Here is a 20,004-nt window from a genome sequence, read left to right as displayed (position 1 = left end):
GTTAGAGTGTAATGTCTTGAAATGTGCCTTTAAAAAGTACTTTGTAGTAAGTAGAGTATAAGGCAGATCTAAGATTCAGCAGGCAGAGAAGTCAATTGAATGTCCTTTTATATACACATTTGGGTTTTATTTAACATGCTGGTTTTGGCAAAGAGATGCTTTAAAGCCCGAGGCAAGGACTGTTTGTCCTGCTTCCTAAAATATTTTTCATTTTTTTCTAAATGGAGGAATTTGCAGATTCATCTAGAAGACATTATTTCTCCTAAGTCTTTGACAGTTTAAGGGGTACTAGAGATCCTGAGGCAGTGAAGACATGAAGCTGTCATTTTTGCCACAGCCACTTGGCAGACGTGCTACTTGGAGGCTGTAGTGCCAAAGCATGTGTTCTGTTCTGCCTTAACGCTTTGAAAGCCCATGGTTTTTGGCTTTACCTGCAAATCTGAAAGACAAAATTTCAAGTAGTTTTTGATGCAGACTTAAAACTGCAGTTAGCTAAATGGCAGAACTTGGGGAAATCAGCAGATGCAAGCAAAAAGGATGCCGACATTTCAGATACATCTGCTCTGCTACTTATATTTTTTGCCAACTTCCACTCCACTAAGTTTTCCATCTTAACTATTTACTTGCAGGTCTTCCTTTCCTTTAGACTATAAATTTCTTGAAACACATTTTAGGCTCCTGCTGTGTCAGGAAAGGTGTGAGTTACTGAGGCTGAGGGAGGTGGTTGCTCTTGTGCTCACACTCCCACAGGATGAGCTGTGGCAGGAGTTTTGGGTAAGGAGTCTCTGCTCCCTGGGGACAAGCAGATACAGGCTAAGACAACAAGCTGCTTCAGAGGTGTCACTCTGTGGGACCTGGGAGTTAGCAACTGTCTGCCCAGAGGGCACTAGGAGCATGCTTTGCCACTGTAGAACCTAAACTGTTCACAAAGCGTGACTGGGAGTCAGGTCAGATAAAGGCAAACACCTTGAGCAAAGGCAGCTGCAGAAGAGCCTCACAGTCAGGGTAACAATGTACTTAGTGTAGCAGAAAGTAGGATGAGGTGAGTGGAAGAGAAATCTGGGGCAGCAAAGTGAGACCAGATCCTTGGGGCTTTTGTTTGCCAGCCTTACTAGTATAGATTTCATCATGACCCGAAGAAACTAAAAGCAAGAGAATGGTGATTTTGTTTGAGCCAGAGTCTCCTGTAGCCGAAGCAGCTCACAAGTTGCTGTGTAGCAGTGGTGACCGTGAGTCCCTGAGCCCCTGCTTCTCTCTCCCAAGTGATGGGGTTAGTCTTGAATCGCCAATTTCCACTTTTTTTTTCAAGAAGAGTTAACTGCTTGTCATTTCAATACTGAAAGGCAAAGGGTAGGCACTTTAAGACTTTAATACCTGTGCCTAGTATAAAGATGTCACAGGACGAGCTGGAGAGACAGCTTAGAGAATAAGGGTACTTGGAGAGAACCCAGGCTGTGTTTCCAGCACCAGGTATCGGGCAGCTCACAACCACCTACAACTCCAGCTCCAGGGTAATCTGACTCCTCTGGTCCCTGCACTCATGTATGTACGTATGCACACACACACACAGAGAGAGAGAGAGAGAGAGAGAGAGAGAGAGAGAGAGAGCGCACACACACACACACAGAGAGAGAGAGAGAGAAAGAGAGAGAGAGAGAGAGAGAGAGAGAGAGAGAGAGAGAGAGAGAATAAAACAAGCTTAAGTGTCACAATACCCCAGAATACTATACTTAAAAATAACTGCAGCTTTATTCCTGCAAGTACAGAAAAATCCACTGAATAAAGTACTGTCCAGGTTGTTGGATTACTGGCTTAGTAAGCAGAGTGCTTTACTAAGCACCAGTGACGTTAACAAATCTGAATAGTAAATGACTCTGCTGCCCAACAGAGCAGCCATGCCTTTGGCCACCCTCTGCCAGCAGCAGCATTACTTATGAATGCAGTCTGAGTTCACTGCACAAACTGCATTTGAATGTTTATGTCATGCTGAGAACAACTTCTAAAGGGCCAGCTAATCATAAATCCTCATTCCTATTTATTTTGGGTGTTCACAGGATCCTCATAAAGGGAACAAAAAGCTCATGACAAGGAATATTTAAAGGTTTAATTTGAACTACAACTTTCTAATCCATGTATAAAACCAGGTAATATTGCTAGGAACCCACTGCTGTTGATCATTTTGAGCAAAGAAACAAAAGAGGGGCCTCTGGGCTCTTACTCTGCTCTGAATAAGAGCCTAGAGCGCCTCCCACAGCCACACCTTCTATACTTGTCATGTATTTTATTTATTTTATACATGTGAGTACACTCTGTCTTCAGACACCCAGCAGAGTATATCAAATCCCTTACAGATGGTTGGGAGCTACCGTGTGGTTGCTGGGAATTGAACTCAGGACCTCTGAAAGAGCAGTCAGTGCTCTTAACTGCTGAGCCATCTCTCCTGTCCACTTGTTATGTATTTAGCATGCACACAAACATTTCTTGCTGCCCATTAGAAACTAGGTCAGTAAGCAGTACCCTTCAAATTTTTGACCCTATTCTCCCCAATACCACCATTTTATTCATATTATATATAAATACATATATATTTATTTATAAATATAAAAGTTATACTAGCAATAGTAAAACAAGTAAATATAAATAAAACTAAATCCAATTAGAAAGGTACCTACTGTCAGGCAGTGGTGGCGCATGCCTTTAATCCCAGCACTTGGAAGGCAGAGACAGGCAGATTTCTGAGTTCAAGGCCATCCTGCTCTACAGAGTGAGTTCCAGGACAGCCAGGGCTAATACAGAGAAACCTTGTCTTGAAAAAACACACACAAAAAAAAGGTACCTACTTAACCTGTGTTATGTGCAATATACATTTCACTTTTCCAGTAACAAATGTGCTATGACCTAGAGTTTTAAAGGACTCCTACCCTCTGGGGCAGTTCCATTAATGGTGCATTTACATGGCCCTATAACTTTATATTCAAGTTAACTCCAGAATCTTCTAGTTGACAGTAATGGTGATGCTTTACTATGGATATTACTGACAACTTTAATAACTCCTAAACTTTCTTGAAGAGGTACTAGTGTAAGATCTTCTCTTACATAGGAAAAGGTGATTATATACTTCTCACAATATATTCTGAGTAAGTTGATACCTTGTCTTTTGTTTTAGTCAAATACTGGAGATAATGTCAGCAGTAAGAGAAGAAGACCCACTGGAGTTAGCCAACACGCTATATGACAACACCATTAAAATATTTTTTTCTTGATTTGTGTTTTCTTTTTACGATGTGGAATTTCTTAGTAAGACTGTGAGCTTTATTAAGGAAATCTTTCCAGTTCTTTAAAGAGGTAGCACTATACATTACACCTCGCTTTTACCCATAAAATCAGATCAGCACTGTTTAAATTGCTTAATGCTTTAGTTAACAGTGACAACCTTTTTATTGTGTAACTTCATCAGAAGTCTGAAAAGAGTTCTATTCTCTCACTGCAAACACAGTGATGCCTCTACCTAAGACTTAGACAGCACATCCTGGTTTATATCAAAGTTTAGTTGATAACAAGCCTATTGCTCAATTCTGTCCCTGTTTTTTGACTTTTGAACCTAGCTCTAAGCTGTTAGCTCAGGTTTCAAGCCTGTCAGTTACTTCTAGCAAGTCCTCTTGCCTTAGATTTAGAAGACATCTTATAGCCTTTCTACTCAAGATTATTTTATCTCCTTGTCTCTTATACTAACGTTCATTTATTTTGCATTTCATTTTCCCACTCATTTTAAGGAAAAGTTAAGAGTCCAGCATTAGATCTATTCTAATTTCATGGAGGGATCTTTGGCACAACTGACGCACCGTATGATCATTATCTCTATTAAGAAGTTATTTGTTCAAATTTTGTCATAAAAACGTGAAAACATTTTATTCTATGTACAATAATGTACACAAATTTAAATAGGTCACCAAAGAGACCAGAAGTAATTAAAGAGGTATATTTACAGTAGCACATCACAGTAAACGGAAAATCATTCACAGTTTCAACATCGATACTGTTTTTGTGCTTGGTTACACACTGACGTGAAGCATATTACTCCATTTTGGATGAACTGAATTTTAAACAAATACCTCAATGATTAGTAAATGCTACTTTAATCAGTGTCATCATTAAATGCTGCTGCTGCTGCTGCGCCTGTGTGCCGAATCCCCCCGTTTCTTTCTCTTTGAACATCATCATCGCAGTCTGTACTGTCATCCTCATTCAGTTCTCGGTCAGATCCAGCAGCTTCTTCTCTTAAAGCTTCCTCTGGGTTTGGATTTTCATTGGGTGCGATAAATCCATTGTTGTTAGATACATTTGAGTTATCCTTGATATCGTCTTCGATGTACACTTTCTGATGGCACATTGGACAAGTATCTTGAATGTACAGCCATTTCCGAAGGCAGAGTGCATGGAAATAATGGTTACACGGTGTGATACGAGCAGATGTTGTGAACTCATGATAGCAGATTGCACATACATCATCTATTTCTCTCAAGTGGCTCCCTTTTATTTCAGGAAGTGAATTAATTTTCTTAACAGCAGTTCTACGATTCATGAATGTCTTCCAGCCATTTTTTACTTGTAAGTAGATGTTGAAATATGCATGTAGGCACATCATACAAGCCCGGATTTTACTTCCTGACTCAAACATCATGGTATAGGCCCCATTCCCAAACATTACTACTCCAAATATAAATTCAATAATATTGCCTGTCGAGCGCACAAAGTAGACGTAATCATCCAGCTTTTCCCAGAGGACATTATAGTAGCCGTCAATCATGAACAGCGTGTAGACAGTGAGGGAAACTATTACTTTCAAGCAGAGTTCCACACAGAAGGCTGTAACTGCGAACAGCCATGTATTTAGTGCATAGTGATGCCAGAGAACATAACTGAGTAAGACGGGAAGGATAAACAGGCAAGCAGAGACAAACAGCACAGGGAAATGTCTATGGAAAGATGACACATGGGAGGCACTGAGAGACATTAATACAGGGTCTGTCATTCCATGGATGAAATGCAGGACTGCAGTTAATAAAAGGCACATGTTTCTACTTAAGCGAATAAGTCTCTCTTCAGGTCTCAGCCCACTTAAACCAGTCTGAAGAGCCAAAATGAAAAATAAAACAGGTGCTACAAAGCCAAGCCGCCTGTCATCTTCTTCAGTTGATCCAATAAAGGCCAATATTCCAAGGCCCAAATAATGGGCTATTGAAGAGATTACAGCACTCATGCCTAGTACAGTTAGTGTAGAATCACAGCCACTGATTATCAGATTGCAAATGACGTCCCAGAAATCATCCCAAGAAATAAAGAAGGACTCAGTTTCATTTGCCATCCTTAAAATGTACATCAACACTGTAGCCTGGGCTGTAATTCTTGTTAGCCAGAAGACCCGAAGAATGTCTGGGAAACGAATCCTCTTCCATGTGTCCTCCATCAATAACTGTAATCCGTAAATTCGGTACATATGCCTCACTAACAAGTAAACATACCGAGTAGAATAGTAAAACCACTTAAGTTTCACTGCCAAGACAAGCACTGTGTTAAATATGAGAATCAAGGAAGACATGAGAACTAATGTCTCTCTGATGTGTAATGGTAACTCTGTGATTAAGCCCATTATAGGAACCAAGATATTCAAAATCATTAACTGTGAATAGATGGACTGAATCTGGAGCAGTGTGACATATCCAATTCCAAAGGTTAGCTGCAGTACGATGAGTGCCATCCACAGTGAGGGCCCCTTCCGAGGAAGCAACTCAATTCCAAACGCTGACGTGTTGTAGGCACCATAGAAGTCAATGTGCAAAGCAGCATAGTAATTCACCAACACTGAAGTCGCAGCTAACAGAAAGGCTGAGCTGTACATGTAAAACTTGAAAAGTGATCGCTGTGACAAGATCAGGACAATACTGGATACAACTATACCTAAGGAAAAAAGAGAAAGGGATATTCAAATGAAATAGTTTGAAGAATTTTTTTTATACTAGCAATTACAACTTTCTTCCTTTATTATGCTATTTTTGTAGTTGTAAAACCTCAAGACGGGCTGGCAAGATGGCTCAGTGGGTAAGAGCACTGATTGCTCTTCTGAAGGTCCTGAGTTCAAATCCCAGCAACCACATAGTGGCTCACAACCCTCCATAATGAGATCTGTCACCCTCTTCTGGGGTATCTAAAAACAGCTACAGTGTACTTACATATTATAATAAATAAATCTTAAAAAAATAAAAACCTTCAACTTAGGCTTACAGAGCAGTAAAGATCTGAGAAGTCGAGTTCTAAACCAGAGAAAATAAACATATTTTTAAAACCCTGACCCCTTATTTTCTGGTTTCTAAAGTAATTCTGCTTGTCACAGTATATATACAGCCATGTAAACCAGACCAACTAAACATATTTTTAAAAGGCTGGCCCTTTATTTTCTGGTTTCTAAAGTAATTCTGCTTATCATGGATGTATATATACATCCATGTGTGAGATTATTAACTTCAGGACAAAATTGTAATGCTATACACACACTTTTTGATAAGTTGTTAAACTCAAAAGAACACTTCCTATGTAATTTCATAATCATTAAAAAGTTTAATGTAATACTACCAGAGTATTAAGGCTTTTCAGAATGAAAATTACGAGACTGAAAGGCTTCTTCCACTTGGTTTCAGAGCCTTTCATCAAGTGTTCTTTGGACAAGGTGAACTTCTATACTTCACCTCCCCTTCAGGCAGGCTGAGCTCAGCAGGTTCTTTCTTAGGTATGCATATCCTCTAAGGGTCCCAAGTCAGGCCCCCAGTACATTCCTTCACATTTCTGAAATGTTCTCCAAGTTCCCTTTTCCTACAAACTGAATCACATCTTCAGAAAACCAAGCCATGTTTTAAAGGATGGCTGGCTGTACATCATTCCCATTACCCCGTGTAAGAACTGTAGATGGTCTGATGATTGCTCTCAGGTGCCATCCAGCATATGCTGTCCAGTCAGCATCCCGACAGAACGTTTAGGACATTCCTAGTGTACATACATACTACCTGATACTCAAGATTGTAATTATCTAGTTATCACCCCGTTACATAGTTCTGTCCCTGACTTATAAATCAATGGGTTGCACAATGCTTTATACAAAGAAAGGTTATTTATTGGGGCAATGTTTCAGTACTATATGCATTAAGCTCTTAAAAAAAATGATCACAAAATACAGCCTTAGTAAGAAGCATATGACAGAGAGACAAAGCTGAGAAGCAAAAGCACTTGAGTAGCTTTCCCTTCAGTGTGCCCCAAAGAAGAATGCTGCATTTCACAGCTGTGCCTAAACACCAAGTTCTTTATGAAAAGAAAAAAAAAATCTGGAAATCTGAGTAAGATCCACCTGCTTTCCCAGAAAATGAGACTGCTCATTATGAATTGAAAATGGAGCATTATTTCTGGAAAAGGAAAAGAGTACGATTCCAGCCTGCAAGATACCCACATGCCATCGTGCAGACATCCCAAGCCTCGCTCATCTTCGAGGATGAGTTCTATTTTATGCCACTTAAAAGAAAGTAAAGCAGGTTCCAAGGCGCTGAGTGGCCGGCCGCTTGCTATTCGGAGGATCAGTCCTCACCAGTAACTATTCATGATGTTAGTTGACCTTTTATAGGTGTTTTTAATCCTAATAACTTTTTCTCCGAATCTTACTTATACACTCAAGTTGAGAGATGGGCTGGCGGTTAGGAATCCTGTTAAAAAACAAGTGCCATTGCTCTGTGTATGTACCAAATGAACCAACTGGGAACGGTAGGAGAGGGTGGGTACTGCCACTACAGCCTCTGAGTCTGGATATGGCCCCACAAGCAATCTGATCCTTCTTTCCCTCCCTCCAAATCAGGATCTCACTATATATTCACGCTGGCCCCAAACCTGTGCCTGCCTCAGCCTCCTAAATGCTGGACTGTGGGCACTAGCTCACCCCTAGCTTCACACTACTATTCCCTGAGCATACACTTGTAATTCCCACACAAATACTATAGGCAGATCTTTTATAACCATGTTCTTATGGAGTACGGGGAGAACCAACTCTCCCTTTACAGAAAAAAAATACCAACTCCCCAACTAATAAGTCTCCAAAGGCAATGTTCTCTCTGGTGACCTTTGGAAGCACTGTTCAGGTTTCTTTGCATTCCACAGCTGAGACATGAGGGGTTTTCTTTTCCTTAGGGCTCACCTTAAGGGTCCAAGAAAACCCAGGGGTAGTTTTCATTAGAGCTTTTAAGGGACTTGCTTTCTTTTAAAACACCACCTTTAGACACAGAGAATTGAATTAAATCACAACCTGGGTATTTCAGTCCTAGACTCCAGTGTAAATTACTCAAGGCAGAAAAAGAACCACGGATCAAGATCTATTCAGGAACTTTGAATTCATATATGAACTGAATGCACCAAAGAGTTCAGGACCTTTTCATTTAGCATTCCAAAACCAAGAAGTAGTAATAGGAAAGGAAGGACTGCATCCATGCATTTTACACACCCTGGCATGAGCTCAGTTTTAGGAGACAGAGCCTTGTGTATCCATGGAGTCTAAACGAGCCTTCCATCTGCTCCCTCCTCCCTCTCCAGAAGGCTGAAAGCAATAGTGTGCCCAACAAAGTGCAAACTCTTAAGTCCGTTCATTCCTAACTCTTCTGCAAACTTATGACTGAAATTTAGAAGGAAATAAAATAGCATTTACACCTCTCCAGATCCCTAAGTACCTTTAAACCGTTCAAAAGCAGGCAAAGAGACGCAGAAATAAAAGACATTACTCCTTTATTTCAAACAGAGTCCCATGTAATGAAATTCAGGGGAAAAAAGTACTGTGAAATGCTGTTAATCTGTTAGCATACTTGGCAAATAAATTATACCACAGAGAAACACTTTCTAACCTTGGCATCGTGGTGCTTATCCATAATCTAAGCCCTGAGGATTGAGGTGTAAGTGCTATGCTGAGCTGTGTGAGACCCTACCTCAAAACAACAAAATTCTACCAAACTTTCATTTTAGGTAAAACAACAGCAAGAATGATATCCTAGCTTGCAGTTGAATTTTAACAAGTATGATTTCATTACCATATGTGAACATGGATTTTAAAAGCCAAGCTCCAAAGAGATGGTGGTTTGGGTTTTTGGAGACAGGTCTCTTTTAGAAAGCACCAGGTCCTTGACTACAGAGATGTGCCTACCCCTGCTTCCAGAGTGCTGAGACTAGAGGCATGCACTACTAAACCCAGGTCTGAAGAGGTAAGGTGTAATCATTTGAGTTCTGTTGTTCTGTCTTCACAATCCATGTCTAGTCCTCATCCAGATTTTCAACTTTCAACTTCCAAAAGCTATGGAATCCATAGTGACAATACTCTCTTGTTTAGGAATGCAGTGACTGACAGTTTGGAGCTTCTGAACTGTTACAGACATAACAGCCAAAAAATGATCAGAGGCCTGACCGTTCTGGTTCCGTTCCTACCCCCTTTGTTCTCCTCCTACGTCTAAGGAAAGGGATAAAGACTGAGTAGCTAAGCCAGTGGTGACCATTTAACCAACAGTGTCCACACAACAAAGCAACAAAAGCCTAGCAAGACTCAATTCTGATGGTTCCAGAAACCTTCGTTTTGTAGTTCCAGCGTTTGGAAACCTGACAGGGCACAGCTACTCCTCAGTCCTCTCCTTCACCTCACTAGGCCCTATACGCCACCTTTCCTTCCATCTGCCCTTTGTCATAAATGGACAAACAGTGACATTTCCCCAGATTCTGTCTGCATTCTAGCAATGAGGGGAACACAAAGAATGGATCAGGAAACTTGACCAGAGGTGAACCATTCGGGACTGAATGTGGAGGGAGGAGGAGGGGCAGACACGCACACATGCACACACATCCGGTTTTCTTTATCATCACACTGTCTTAAAGGCACCAAAGAGGAAGAACAGCTCTAATTTCTCATACATCCTGACCACTGATTAAATATGCACTCATACTGAGACATATAGACAGAGTTCCCTTTGAGGTTATAAGTTTTTAATATTAGATCTCTATCAATATTTTATAACTTAAATATTTCTGAGGATATTTCTGCACAAGTTCTACATTCAGCATTAGTTTATTTAGAATTGATTCATAAATACAAGGTAGAGGTCAGCATGATTTCCTCCATATTATTTTTTTTTACATATATTAGTACTTACAAGAGTTTCTATAAACAATGTAACAATATAATCAGAGTAATTACTACTCCAATTTTTTCCTGACTACTGATTAAAGATCCCTTCTATTTCTATTGACCACTCAGAGTTCTTCTGTGAAGGCCACTGTACCTTCTGTCCATTTCTTACGGTTTGGACAAGTGTCCTTACAATGGAAGGAGAAGGCTATGTGAAGACTTAGTCCCTGGCAGTTAGTAAGGGAGACGAATGGATTAGCAGAGTCCCAAGTCCAAGACAATCCACAGAGGACTACACTGCTGAATGGAGGAGATGAGACCAGCCTAGGCAGCAGGTCACCTGCAGGGGTGGGGCAGGAACAGTGGGACTCTCAAAGGGATGCTTGAAAGGGATAGCCTATGTCTTGGCTCCTTCCTGCTCTTCGTGCCTCCTGTCTGCCGTGAGACAAGGAGCTTTCTGTGTCATGACCTTTGGTCATCAAGCTCTGCTTCACCACAGGCCAAATCAATTAACCAAGGAGCACAGACTGACCCTCTGAACCCAGGAGTCACAATAAACCTTCCCACTGCAAGTTAATCTTAGGTGTTCTGTCCCAACACAATGACTAATATGGTGTTGTTGGGAAGCTTTTCCTATTTGTGTGCAATTAACAACATAAATTATTTGTTGGTTATAAGTAATATCCAGGTTTACATTCAGTCTTTTGTTTTTTTTAGATGCTGATTTTAATAAGGCTTTTAATCCTAAAAATTCAATTTATAACTTTTCTATAAATTGATTATTCATACAGATAAGAGGAAGGGAGCCAGTCATTTTTCCATATTAAGTAAATAGCACTAAATACTTCTTTTTTACTTCTATGAACCTCAATTCAATTCTACCTCTGAAACCTAACAAGTTCCTATTACACTTGTGTCTATTTCTGAGCTGGGCATTTCCTATTCCTAGTCTGTTTGTCTATCCCCATGGTTCCCAGCCAGGATTAGCTTCCTCCCTCCTTAGGGCACTTAGGCCCTTGGCAATATCTAGAGTTGGAATGGCTGTGACAACCAAAGTGTGTGTACATGGACGGGGGTCTTACTGGCAGAAGGTAGGGGACAAGGAGAAGGGCTAGCATGGTACTTTGTAGACAGTGCCCCATTCCTGGGTTTATGCTGTCCGAAGTGTCAACAGTGCTACTGCTAAGGAACCTCGGTGTCTTCACCTACCCGACAGTTACCTCTGCTTCACCCCTGCTGTCTCACACCACAGGCTGTCCCACTGAATGGATGATTTCATTCAGTACCAAAGAAAATTCTCAATTCTTTTACAATGAAGAGATTCCCAACTAACACACATTCAGAATAAGTCTCAAGTTTGCTGTTTTGTTATTTTCAATAGTGCTATAATTAATATTCTTGCTCATAATGTGATATAATTATAGACTAAGTCCTCACAACTAGAAGTGTGACTCAAAAGGTACATAATAAAAGTCACTCGATGGCTAGAGACATAGCTCAGGTGGCAAGGATACTTTCCTACCTAGTACACTTGACAGCTGGGTTCAATCCCTGGCATCTTATAAAACCAGCTACAGTGGTACAACCTTACAATCTCATCAGTACCAAGGTAGAGCCAGGAGAATCAAAAGCTCAAGGCCATCTTCAATTTGGGGTCAGCATAGACTACATAAGACCCTACCTCAATCAATCAATTGGTATCAGTTGATAAAGCCAAATGGTTTATACAGAGGTAGTGACTTGCCAAATTATATAAATTGGCATCTTTCAAATAGGTTTACCTTAGCTTATATTAAATTAAAATACTTTTAAATCTCACTTTGCATTCTTCACCGATCTAACAGATAAACCAGTTCTTTTTTTTGTTGTTGTTGTTTTTTGTTTTTCAAGACAGGGTTTCTCTGTATAGCCCTGGCCGTCCTGGAACTCACTCTGTAGACCAGGCTGGCCTCGAACTCAGAAATCCACCTGCCTCTGCCTCCCAAGTTCTGGGATTACAAGCATGTGCCGCCACTGCCCGGCTTCAGTTTTTATTCTTAGAAAAAAAATTAGCGAAATCTTCTACAATTTAGGGAATCATTAGATGATGAATTTAGAGGTCAATTTTTCTTATAAAACCTGACTCAATATTCTGAGATAATTTTTTTTCAAATAAATATTTGGTTATTTCCAAAGGATGGAATATCTATAAAAAGTAGTCTTAATTGAAGCATTAAAATATTTTCTGAAAAGTGATCATAAAAACAGCTAACACATGAACAGTCAAATGCTTTAAAGGGTTTTTATCCTAACTCATTTATTGTCCCAAACTCTATGATAAAGATGCTGTGAGATTCCTAAAAAGAAGTTGCACCTTCAAAATGAAAGCTGTGCAAGGCTGAGTAATTAGAACATCCCTGACTGTGGAGCGGCTGGAATGCTGCAGGTCCAGAGCCTAATTACAGTTTATCTTGGACTATCTTTAGCCCAAGTCATAGTGAGACCTAACATCCAGTGACTGACAGAGAAACCTGCTGGAATATACTAACTTACAGCCTCAGTTCCCAATAGCCGGAGGTGTGGCGTACCTGGCTGACAGAGGCGACAGCATCCTGGTGACAGCAGGACCTCAGCTCTGCCTCCCCCACCTACTTAACAGTCCACTAATTGTTTTTAAAGATTTATTTATTACTATATGTAAAGTACACTATAGCTATCTTCATCAGAAGAGGGCATCAGATCTCATTATGTATGATTGTGAGCCACCATGTGGTTGCTGGGATTTGAACTCAGGACCTTCAGAAGAGCAGTCAGTGCTCTTAACTGCTGAGTCTTCTCTCCAGCCCCCACTAATGCTTTTGAAAGTGTTGTGTTATAAAAACTTTTGCCAAACTGTTACCATACTGGAACATGGAATTTGGGGTAACCTCAATCAGTGTTCGTGGGCCACAGTCACTCAGACTTGGTTTCAGAATAAGCTATTTCTTATCCCATTTGAGACGAGTTGTGTTTTTATGTTGACAATACCATCACTGTCAGTCTTTCAAAGGTAGAGAAAACAAAATCACAGACGGTTCAGTGAGCACCAGCAGCTCTTACTGAAATTCTCAAATACAGAACTTCTGTGAAGAGGCTGAAAGATGGCTCAGCAGTTAAGAGCACTGACTGTTCTTCCAGAGGCCCTGCGTTCAATTCCCAGCAACCACACGGTGGCTCACAACCATCTGTAATGGGATCAGATGCCCTCTTCTGGTGTGTCTGAAGTCAGCGACAGTGTACTCATGAATAAAAAATAAATGAGTCTTAAAAAAAAAACCTGGGAAGAAATAAAGTATAAAGAGTGGGTGGGGGAGGGACAATTAACTTTCTTAAATGTTTTTCCTATAACGACTTAACTGAAGAAAACTCCTCTCTTTGGATCTACCTAGTGTTGAGTACTCCAACAGGAAATGCATTAAACTCCCAGGTCCCCAAAGTCGCCAGAATCTGCAGTTATTATGCACTGAAGACAGTCAAGGCAGTGGCTGTACTCTCTGAGATGACTATGCAGACTCCTCTCACACACCGCGGAGAATGGTGGAAGCGGCTTGAATAAGGAAAAGCAGAGGGCCAACTTGTGTCCCCAGTAGGTTTCTCTAAGTCCTGTGCTTGCAGAGGATCACACTACACTACCACTTTTTTCTTGTTAACTGGGAGGTGAGCACTGCTGGCTAAGACGGTGCTCCCGCTCCCGGCGCCCGGGAGCGCCCGGTACTGCATTTCAACACCCAGAGGAAGAAAGAAAGTAAACCACCCTTGAAATCAGGAGGGGTTTTAACACTCTGGTAAACACCAGTTGTGCACCAAAAACCAAACACTTAACTTCTACAACCTCATTTCTTGACCTGTAAACTATAAAGAACACTATCCACCTTTAAGGAGTGACTGACAGATTAGGTAAAACCTGTGAAAATGCTTTATAGCAGACAAATGTCGAATAGTACTGCTAAGAACAAAACTGCATCTTTATTGACATTCCTTTTCTGTGGGAATAAGGCAACAGATGCTTTGTACTTCTGAAGGTCTTGGTCAGGACCGTCACTACCAGATAGCCCTGAACCCCAACATTTCAATAGCAAGAACCCACCTCAAAATTCGTCTTAATGATCTCATCAACAAAACACGTCAAGCTGTAATTATCAGAAAAAGATCTCTTTATATATGTTTCTCACTCTGGTAGTGTAGTACAGAGAGAAATAGAAAGTGAAATATAAACTACTTTTAGTACTCAATCCATATGAAATGAAGACTGATCTTCCTAGGTCTCTTGCAGATGTCTCATTACCCTAGGGGCAAGTTTTCATAGTCACATTCAACACCTTATTATTTGCTCATAGAAAGAGTTTAAGGTTCGTTGTAAGCATAACCTTCCTCGCGGTGACTTTTGGAAATGGTTTCAAGGACTGACATTCAAAACTGTCTCATGGCTTTGTGTGTCCATTTACCTCAAATACTTCACGATCCGGTGGACTCCAAGACACAGAAGTGACAACATACTGTGCATTGTGAAAAGGGGAAGACGGGCGGGGGCGGGGGGGGGCAAGCTTTGGCTCAAGTCCAAGGTCACACACGGCGAGACCGGGACAGTTGTTTTTCCGGGGCTGTCGCATAGGACGCGGTAAGCCAGCAGTCATTCCCCAAGAGAAACAGCAGGCAGACAGCCGCATGCTCACACAGCCGTGCTTTCTCCTCGCCCATCCAGATGCCAACTGAGCAGGGCACAGACCCGCCAGCACCACTCCGCTGTCAACGCTGGCACGAGCGCCACGGGTCCCCGCACCCCGCCAAAAAGGCCCTTTTGGGGAACCAGACCGTGGCTCCCCCAAGCCGCGTGCCTCCAGCGCCCGGCCGTTCCCGTCCGGAGCAGGGCAAGCCTTGGCCCGCAGGCTAGCCTACGCCGTCCTTACCGAGGAGCCGGAGAAAGATCTGAAGCCCGATGCAGAACCGGCTTTGGCTGGAATCGTAGTAGGAGTTGAAGATGGCGTCGATGATGTAGAGGCAGGGCACCCGGAGCGCCACTTCGAGCGCCGCCCAGACCTGCTGCTGGGCCATCCGCACCTGCTGCTGCGGGGGCCCCACCGCCGCCATGAGCCGCTGCCACACCGGGGCTGGGCGGGCCGGGCAGGGCGGCGCGGGGGAGGCCCGGGGCCGCGGCCGGGGCGGGCGCGGAGGAGAGTGGCTCCGCCCCCGCCCGCCTCCTGTCCTGTGTCCCGGCCCGCCCCGCCGCCCGCTCGCGTCCCTCGGTGGAGCAGGGGGCGGCGGCAGCGGTCCCGGGAGGCCTCGGGGCGTCGGTGTTTCCGGCCGGCTAGGGTCTGGCTCCTCCTCCCTCCAGCGCCTCCCCCGCCAGCGGAGCCACCATCTTGACCCCGCCTGCCTCGGCCGTTGCTGCCGTTGCGAGGCCCCCGAGGCTGCGCCCGCGGTCACCCGAGAACGTGGTGCCCGCGCCGCGGCCTGCGTCACAATCCGGCGCGCCGCGTAGCGTCAGCACGCGCGGCCCCGCGAGCCTCGTGCGTTGCCATGGTCCCCGCCGGCCTCGGCGCGCCTCGCCGCGGGGTGGCGCTAGCGTCGCCCGGCTGCCGCGCCCTAGCTCCCTAGCGCCTCTGAGTGGCTGCCCCTCTGCGTTGAGCGTGGCATGCTGGGCTCCCGCGCACCGATAGTGTTAGGTGTCTAGTAGAGCGCAGTGAGTGTCCCGTGAACTGGCCTCACACTGCTTGAGAGGTGAAAGGCCGGAGGACGCCGCCCTGCCTGCCCGCCTCTCCCCACCCAGAGCCCGGGTCTGAGGAATGGCAGGGGAAATAACCTGCGAGGCAGCACAGGGCGATCACAGGCAGACTTGGCACTGGCCTTGAGTTGCTAGGCGTTGCCAAGAAAAGCACACTAGCATCTGTTTACACATCTCCCTTCCTGTCCCTGTGGACAGTCATGAGCACATTTTATTAATGACTTAAGAGCCCGACTTAAGAGCAAGAACCCAGACCTCTCTGAGTTCTTTGATTTATCCTTGTCCTGGAGAATCCTTAATCAGGATTGATGGGACCGTTTCGTTCGCCGCACTTTCTTGCCTATCAGTGGAATTGGTTTGGTCTGGCTGTCGTTCCTCTCTTCCTTCTTCGGCAAATGAAGAGTGTAAGGTCAGAGGCTGAACTGTAGACTTAGCGGTTTTGGTGTAAGGAATATAAAATAGCAAACCAGGAAGCCTGGTTGACTTGGGCTCAAAGCGCATTAGCCAGTTTACAGCAGGGCTCTAGAAATTGGACCTCCCTGCCGACACCACCCACCCCACTCCCGCACAGGGAGGAGGTCTGTAAATAAAATTATCGGACTTTAACAGAACCCTTTTGGGTGGAAGGTGTTTGTAGGAGAAAGATTGCACCTCCACCCAGTGTCCTTTTTGCAGTTTTGTTGTTTGGGTCTTGTTTGGTCATCTTCTCTTCCATCTGTACACAAGACACTGTGGGCCATGGTTTTCTTTTACCAAAGCCTCTCTATCAACTATTACAATGGGTATTGGTCTACCTGTTTTATCAAGGTTGGAACTGTGGTTTAGATAAAATGAGTTGCAAGATCACAAAGGTACTAAGAGGTTGGGCTGTTTACGTCCCAGACCAGCAAGAATCAAAGCCAGAGTTTGAACCTAATGCTACCTTAAAGCTTAAGACTTTGGTTTGCTTTGCTGCTGCTTTACACCCACAGCCAGTTCTGTAACTGAGTCATATCCTTCCTATAGCTGCTGTCACCATCCTAACTCAAGGGCTCCTTGTCCTTTCTCTGGTTTATTGTAATGCCATCTGACGGATGCCTTGTCAGAGTTCCTCTTTAGTAACTCCGGGTAACTTCCCTAAACTGCACAGCTGGAGACTAACTTTGTGGTTATGACAGCATTCCCAAAGGAAAGCAACCTTAGTGAGAGAATGACACAATCTTACCTAGGGAACCTCGGGATTAAATTAGCTCCTCAGCCTCCTCTTATTATGCTCTAAGTGTAATTAAAGTCAAAAATGTGAAGTTATAATGGAGAAAAGGGTCCAGAAACACTAAAGTAAAAATGTAATAGGAAAGAGAGGGAGAGTTGTATTATTATCATACAAAAATAGAGAATAAAATATGATCTGGAAGTACAAACTAATACGCATCTATCGTGTCAGTTATGACCAGTGGTGCCTATATTCACACGGACACATAAACAATATACACAGAATACCTGTCTTCAAAGATAACACTGCCATCCATTAATGATTCAAAAGCCTTTTTGTCTGTCATTAATTATTCAAATGCCACTTAGTAGCTTCCTTTTTTTCTCTCTCTCTCTTTAAATCAGGGTCTCATTATGTAGCTCATGCTAGCTTGGAACTGGCTATGTAGATCAGGCTGGCCTCAAACGCTTTCTATACATCCACCTGTGTCTGCCTCCCAAGTTCTGGAATGAAAGGTATTTTAAAAGTAGGATGTATAAAATTTACATTAGCTTTTCTCTGGATATCCATCGGTCAAGCCTTGTCAAACAAAGAAAAAAAAATAAAGACTCTAGGCTGTAAAAAGGAAGTTTACTGGTGCACCCTGGCTTCCTTAGGTGGAGGGGAGCAATCAGGAACAAGTCCTTGAGCCTCCCCTCCCCCCTGCCCCTTCCAACGCGTTCTTATGCATTTCCTTCCAAAGGACAAGGCCGATTTCAGAAGAAGAGTGGGAGCACAGTATGTATTATAACTTCTACATCCTTGGGAATTGCTTTAAAATGATAGTCTCTAAATTTTTTTTCCTCTTCTTTAAAGTAAAATTCAGATATACCTATCCAAATGCAAGTGTTTCTGGTTTTGTAAGTCCAAACAGACTTTTTGTAGTTAACAAAGGAAACAACAGGGGTCACAGTGGTGTCTGGAGCAAATGCTGAGTATCCACTTCCTGATGTGGTTATTCCTTCAGTAGGCGTCGCTGGGTACTCTATGTGCGCTTCGCAGTTTGCCGGCCCACTTCTGTCATAGTTTGCCTATCTCACTCTCAGCACGCTCGTCTGGAAGACAGAAGAGCATGAAGATGAGAAATGAAATTGTTACACACCATCCAGATCAATCCTACGCTGACTTGTTGAGGGACACAGAACTAGGCGATAGTGACAGAATCAAGTTTGCAGTGTGTCATTTTCTCTTTCCAGAGCATAAGGTTAGTCTCCTAAAAGTAACTTGGTGGTATTTTAGGGGTGGAGGAACAAATCCCAGACAGGGTTTCTCTGTGTAGCCCTGGCTGTCCTGGAACTCATTCTGTAGACTAGGCTGGCTTCACAGTCAATGATCTCGCCTGCCTCTGCCTCTGCCTCTACCTCTGGAGTGTTGGCATTAAAGGTATTCACCACCACCTGGCTTTATGTTTTACTTTAAAAAAAATATTACTGACAAGCTGAGTGCAGTGTCTCATGCCATTGATCCTAGCACTTAAGGAGGCAGAACGATTCCACAGGAGCTACTATGCTATTTCAACACTTTTTTCAATATTCTGTTTATAGTTTAGGAGTATGGTATAGATAGATACTCAATCTGTTACAGATGGTAACCATCAAGTGGAACTCAGTGTATTTTAGAATAGAGTTTATTACAATGTGTTAGTCTAGGGTCACAGTCAACCACAGTTCAAGGGCTGAGATACTTCTGGGAAGGAGAATGCAGACGATACTTACTTACAGGTCACATCAAGGAGGAAAGATCACAGTAGAAGAATAAATGGTCATGCATCCCTGTCTTAGTCAGGGTTTCTATTCCCTCACAACAGCATGACCAAGAAGCAAGTTGGGGAGGAAAGGGTTTATTGAGCTTACACTTCCATGTTGCAGTTCATCACTAAAGGAAGTCAGGACTGGAACTCAAGCAGGTCAGGAAGCAGGAGCTGATGCAGAGGCCATGGAGGGATGTTTCTTACTGGCTTGCTTTCCCTGGCTTGCTCAGCCTGCTCTCTTATAGAACCCAAGAGCACCAGCCCAGAGGTGGAACCACCCACAAGGGGCCCTCACCACTTGATCACTAATTGAGAAAATGCCCCACAGATGGATCTCATGGAGGTACTTCCTCAACTGAAGCTCCTTTCTCTGTGATAACTCCAGCCTGTGTCAAGTTGACACACAAAACTAGCCAGTACAATCCCATAAGGCTCGGAAATGTTAGGGCATTTCATGGTTGTGCAAGGACAGAACAAACTTCTGCTAGGTGGCATTCTCTTAGAGTATGCTGTCCATTGTTATATGATATGACGTATCTCTGCTACCCACTGGCAGATCGATGTATAGGAATGATCCTTCACCATAGTTAGGATCCTGGAGGGTGAATTTCTGATACTCAGTTCTCATTTACAGCTGCCCTGAGTGGAATAAAAGTTTTGAGGTAGAGATATGAGTGTTGTAAAGATTTCAACTTTTTAGATTCAAAATATCCTCAATTTGGAAAAATAAATCTGAATAGGGTCGTCTAAAAAAAGTGGGCAAACTGACTTTAAAATTCATAAGAAAATGGAAAATGTCAACAATAGCCAATACCATCTTAATAAAGTTGAAAGGACGTTTTTTGTTTGTTTTGTTCTGGGTTTTTGTTGTTGTTTGTTTGTTTGTTTGTTGAGACTGGGTTTCCTTGTGTAGCTTGGCTTTCCTGGAACTTACTCTGTAGACCAGGCTGGCCTCAAACTTGTATAGATTCTCCTGTCTCTATCTCTTGAGTTCTGAGATTAAAGGAGTGCACCTCTTCCCCCTCTTTTTCCTATAAGCTGTCGAGGCCTAGTCCAAAGCTATAATAATGAAGACACATGGTATGGAGTTT

The 20,004-nt window shown here is 43.0% G+C and overlaps 2 protein-coding genes across 17 annotated transcripts in view; one reads left to right on the top strand and one right to left on the bottom strand.

Annotated features, from left to right (window-relative positions):
* Tatdn1 (TatD DNase domain containing 1) overlaps positions 1 to 3,869 on the top strand; it is a 33,356-nt gene extending 29,487 nt beyond the window's left edge. For all 6 annotated transcript variants that reach the window (XM_052161454.1, XM_052161458.1, XM_052161455.1 and 3 more), the window contains one exon: positions 3,167 to 3,869. In XM_052161454.1, coding sequence (XP_052017414.1) covers positions 3,167 to 3,263 — 97 coding nt within the window. In that variant the 3' untranslated portion in view covers positions 3,264 to 3,869. The remainder of the gene's footprint in view (positions 1 to 3,166) is intronic.
* The window catches only part of Rnf139 (ring finger protein 139), a 32,268-nt gene extending 16,266 nt beyond the window's left edge, over positions 1 to 16,002 (bottom strand). For 9 of the 11 annotated variants that reach the window (XR_007973988.1, XR_007973996.1, XR_007973990.1 and 6 more), the window contains exons 1-2: positions 15,118 to 16,002; positions 4,113 to 5,958 (exon numbers count right to left, since the gene is read on the bottom strand). Coding sequence is in view for 2 of the 11 variants with exons in the window: in XM_052161452.1 (XP_052017412.1) it covers positions 4,136 to 5,958; positions 15,118 to 15,298 (2,004 nt within the window). In the remaining 9 variants the exon portion in view is untranslated. The other 2 variants (XM_052161452.1, XM_052161453.1) reach the window with 2 other exon arrangements.
* Positions 16,003 to 20,004: the final 4,002 nt, after the last annotated feature.

Source organism: Apodemus sylvaticus, chromosome 17 (assembly GCF_947179515.1).
Source record: "Apodemus sylvaticus chromosome 17, mApoSyl1.1, whole genome shotgun sequence".
NCBI lineage: Eukaryota > Metazoa > Chordata > Mammalia > Rodentia > Muridae > Apodemus > Apodemus sylvaticus.
Note: the sequence above shows the minus strand (reverse complement) of the source record. Positions and strands in the feature narration are given on the sequence as shown.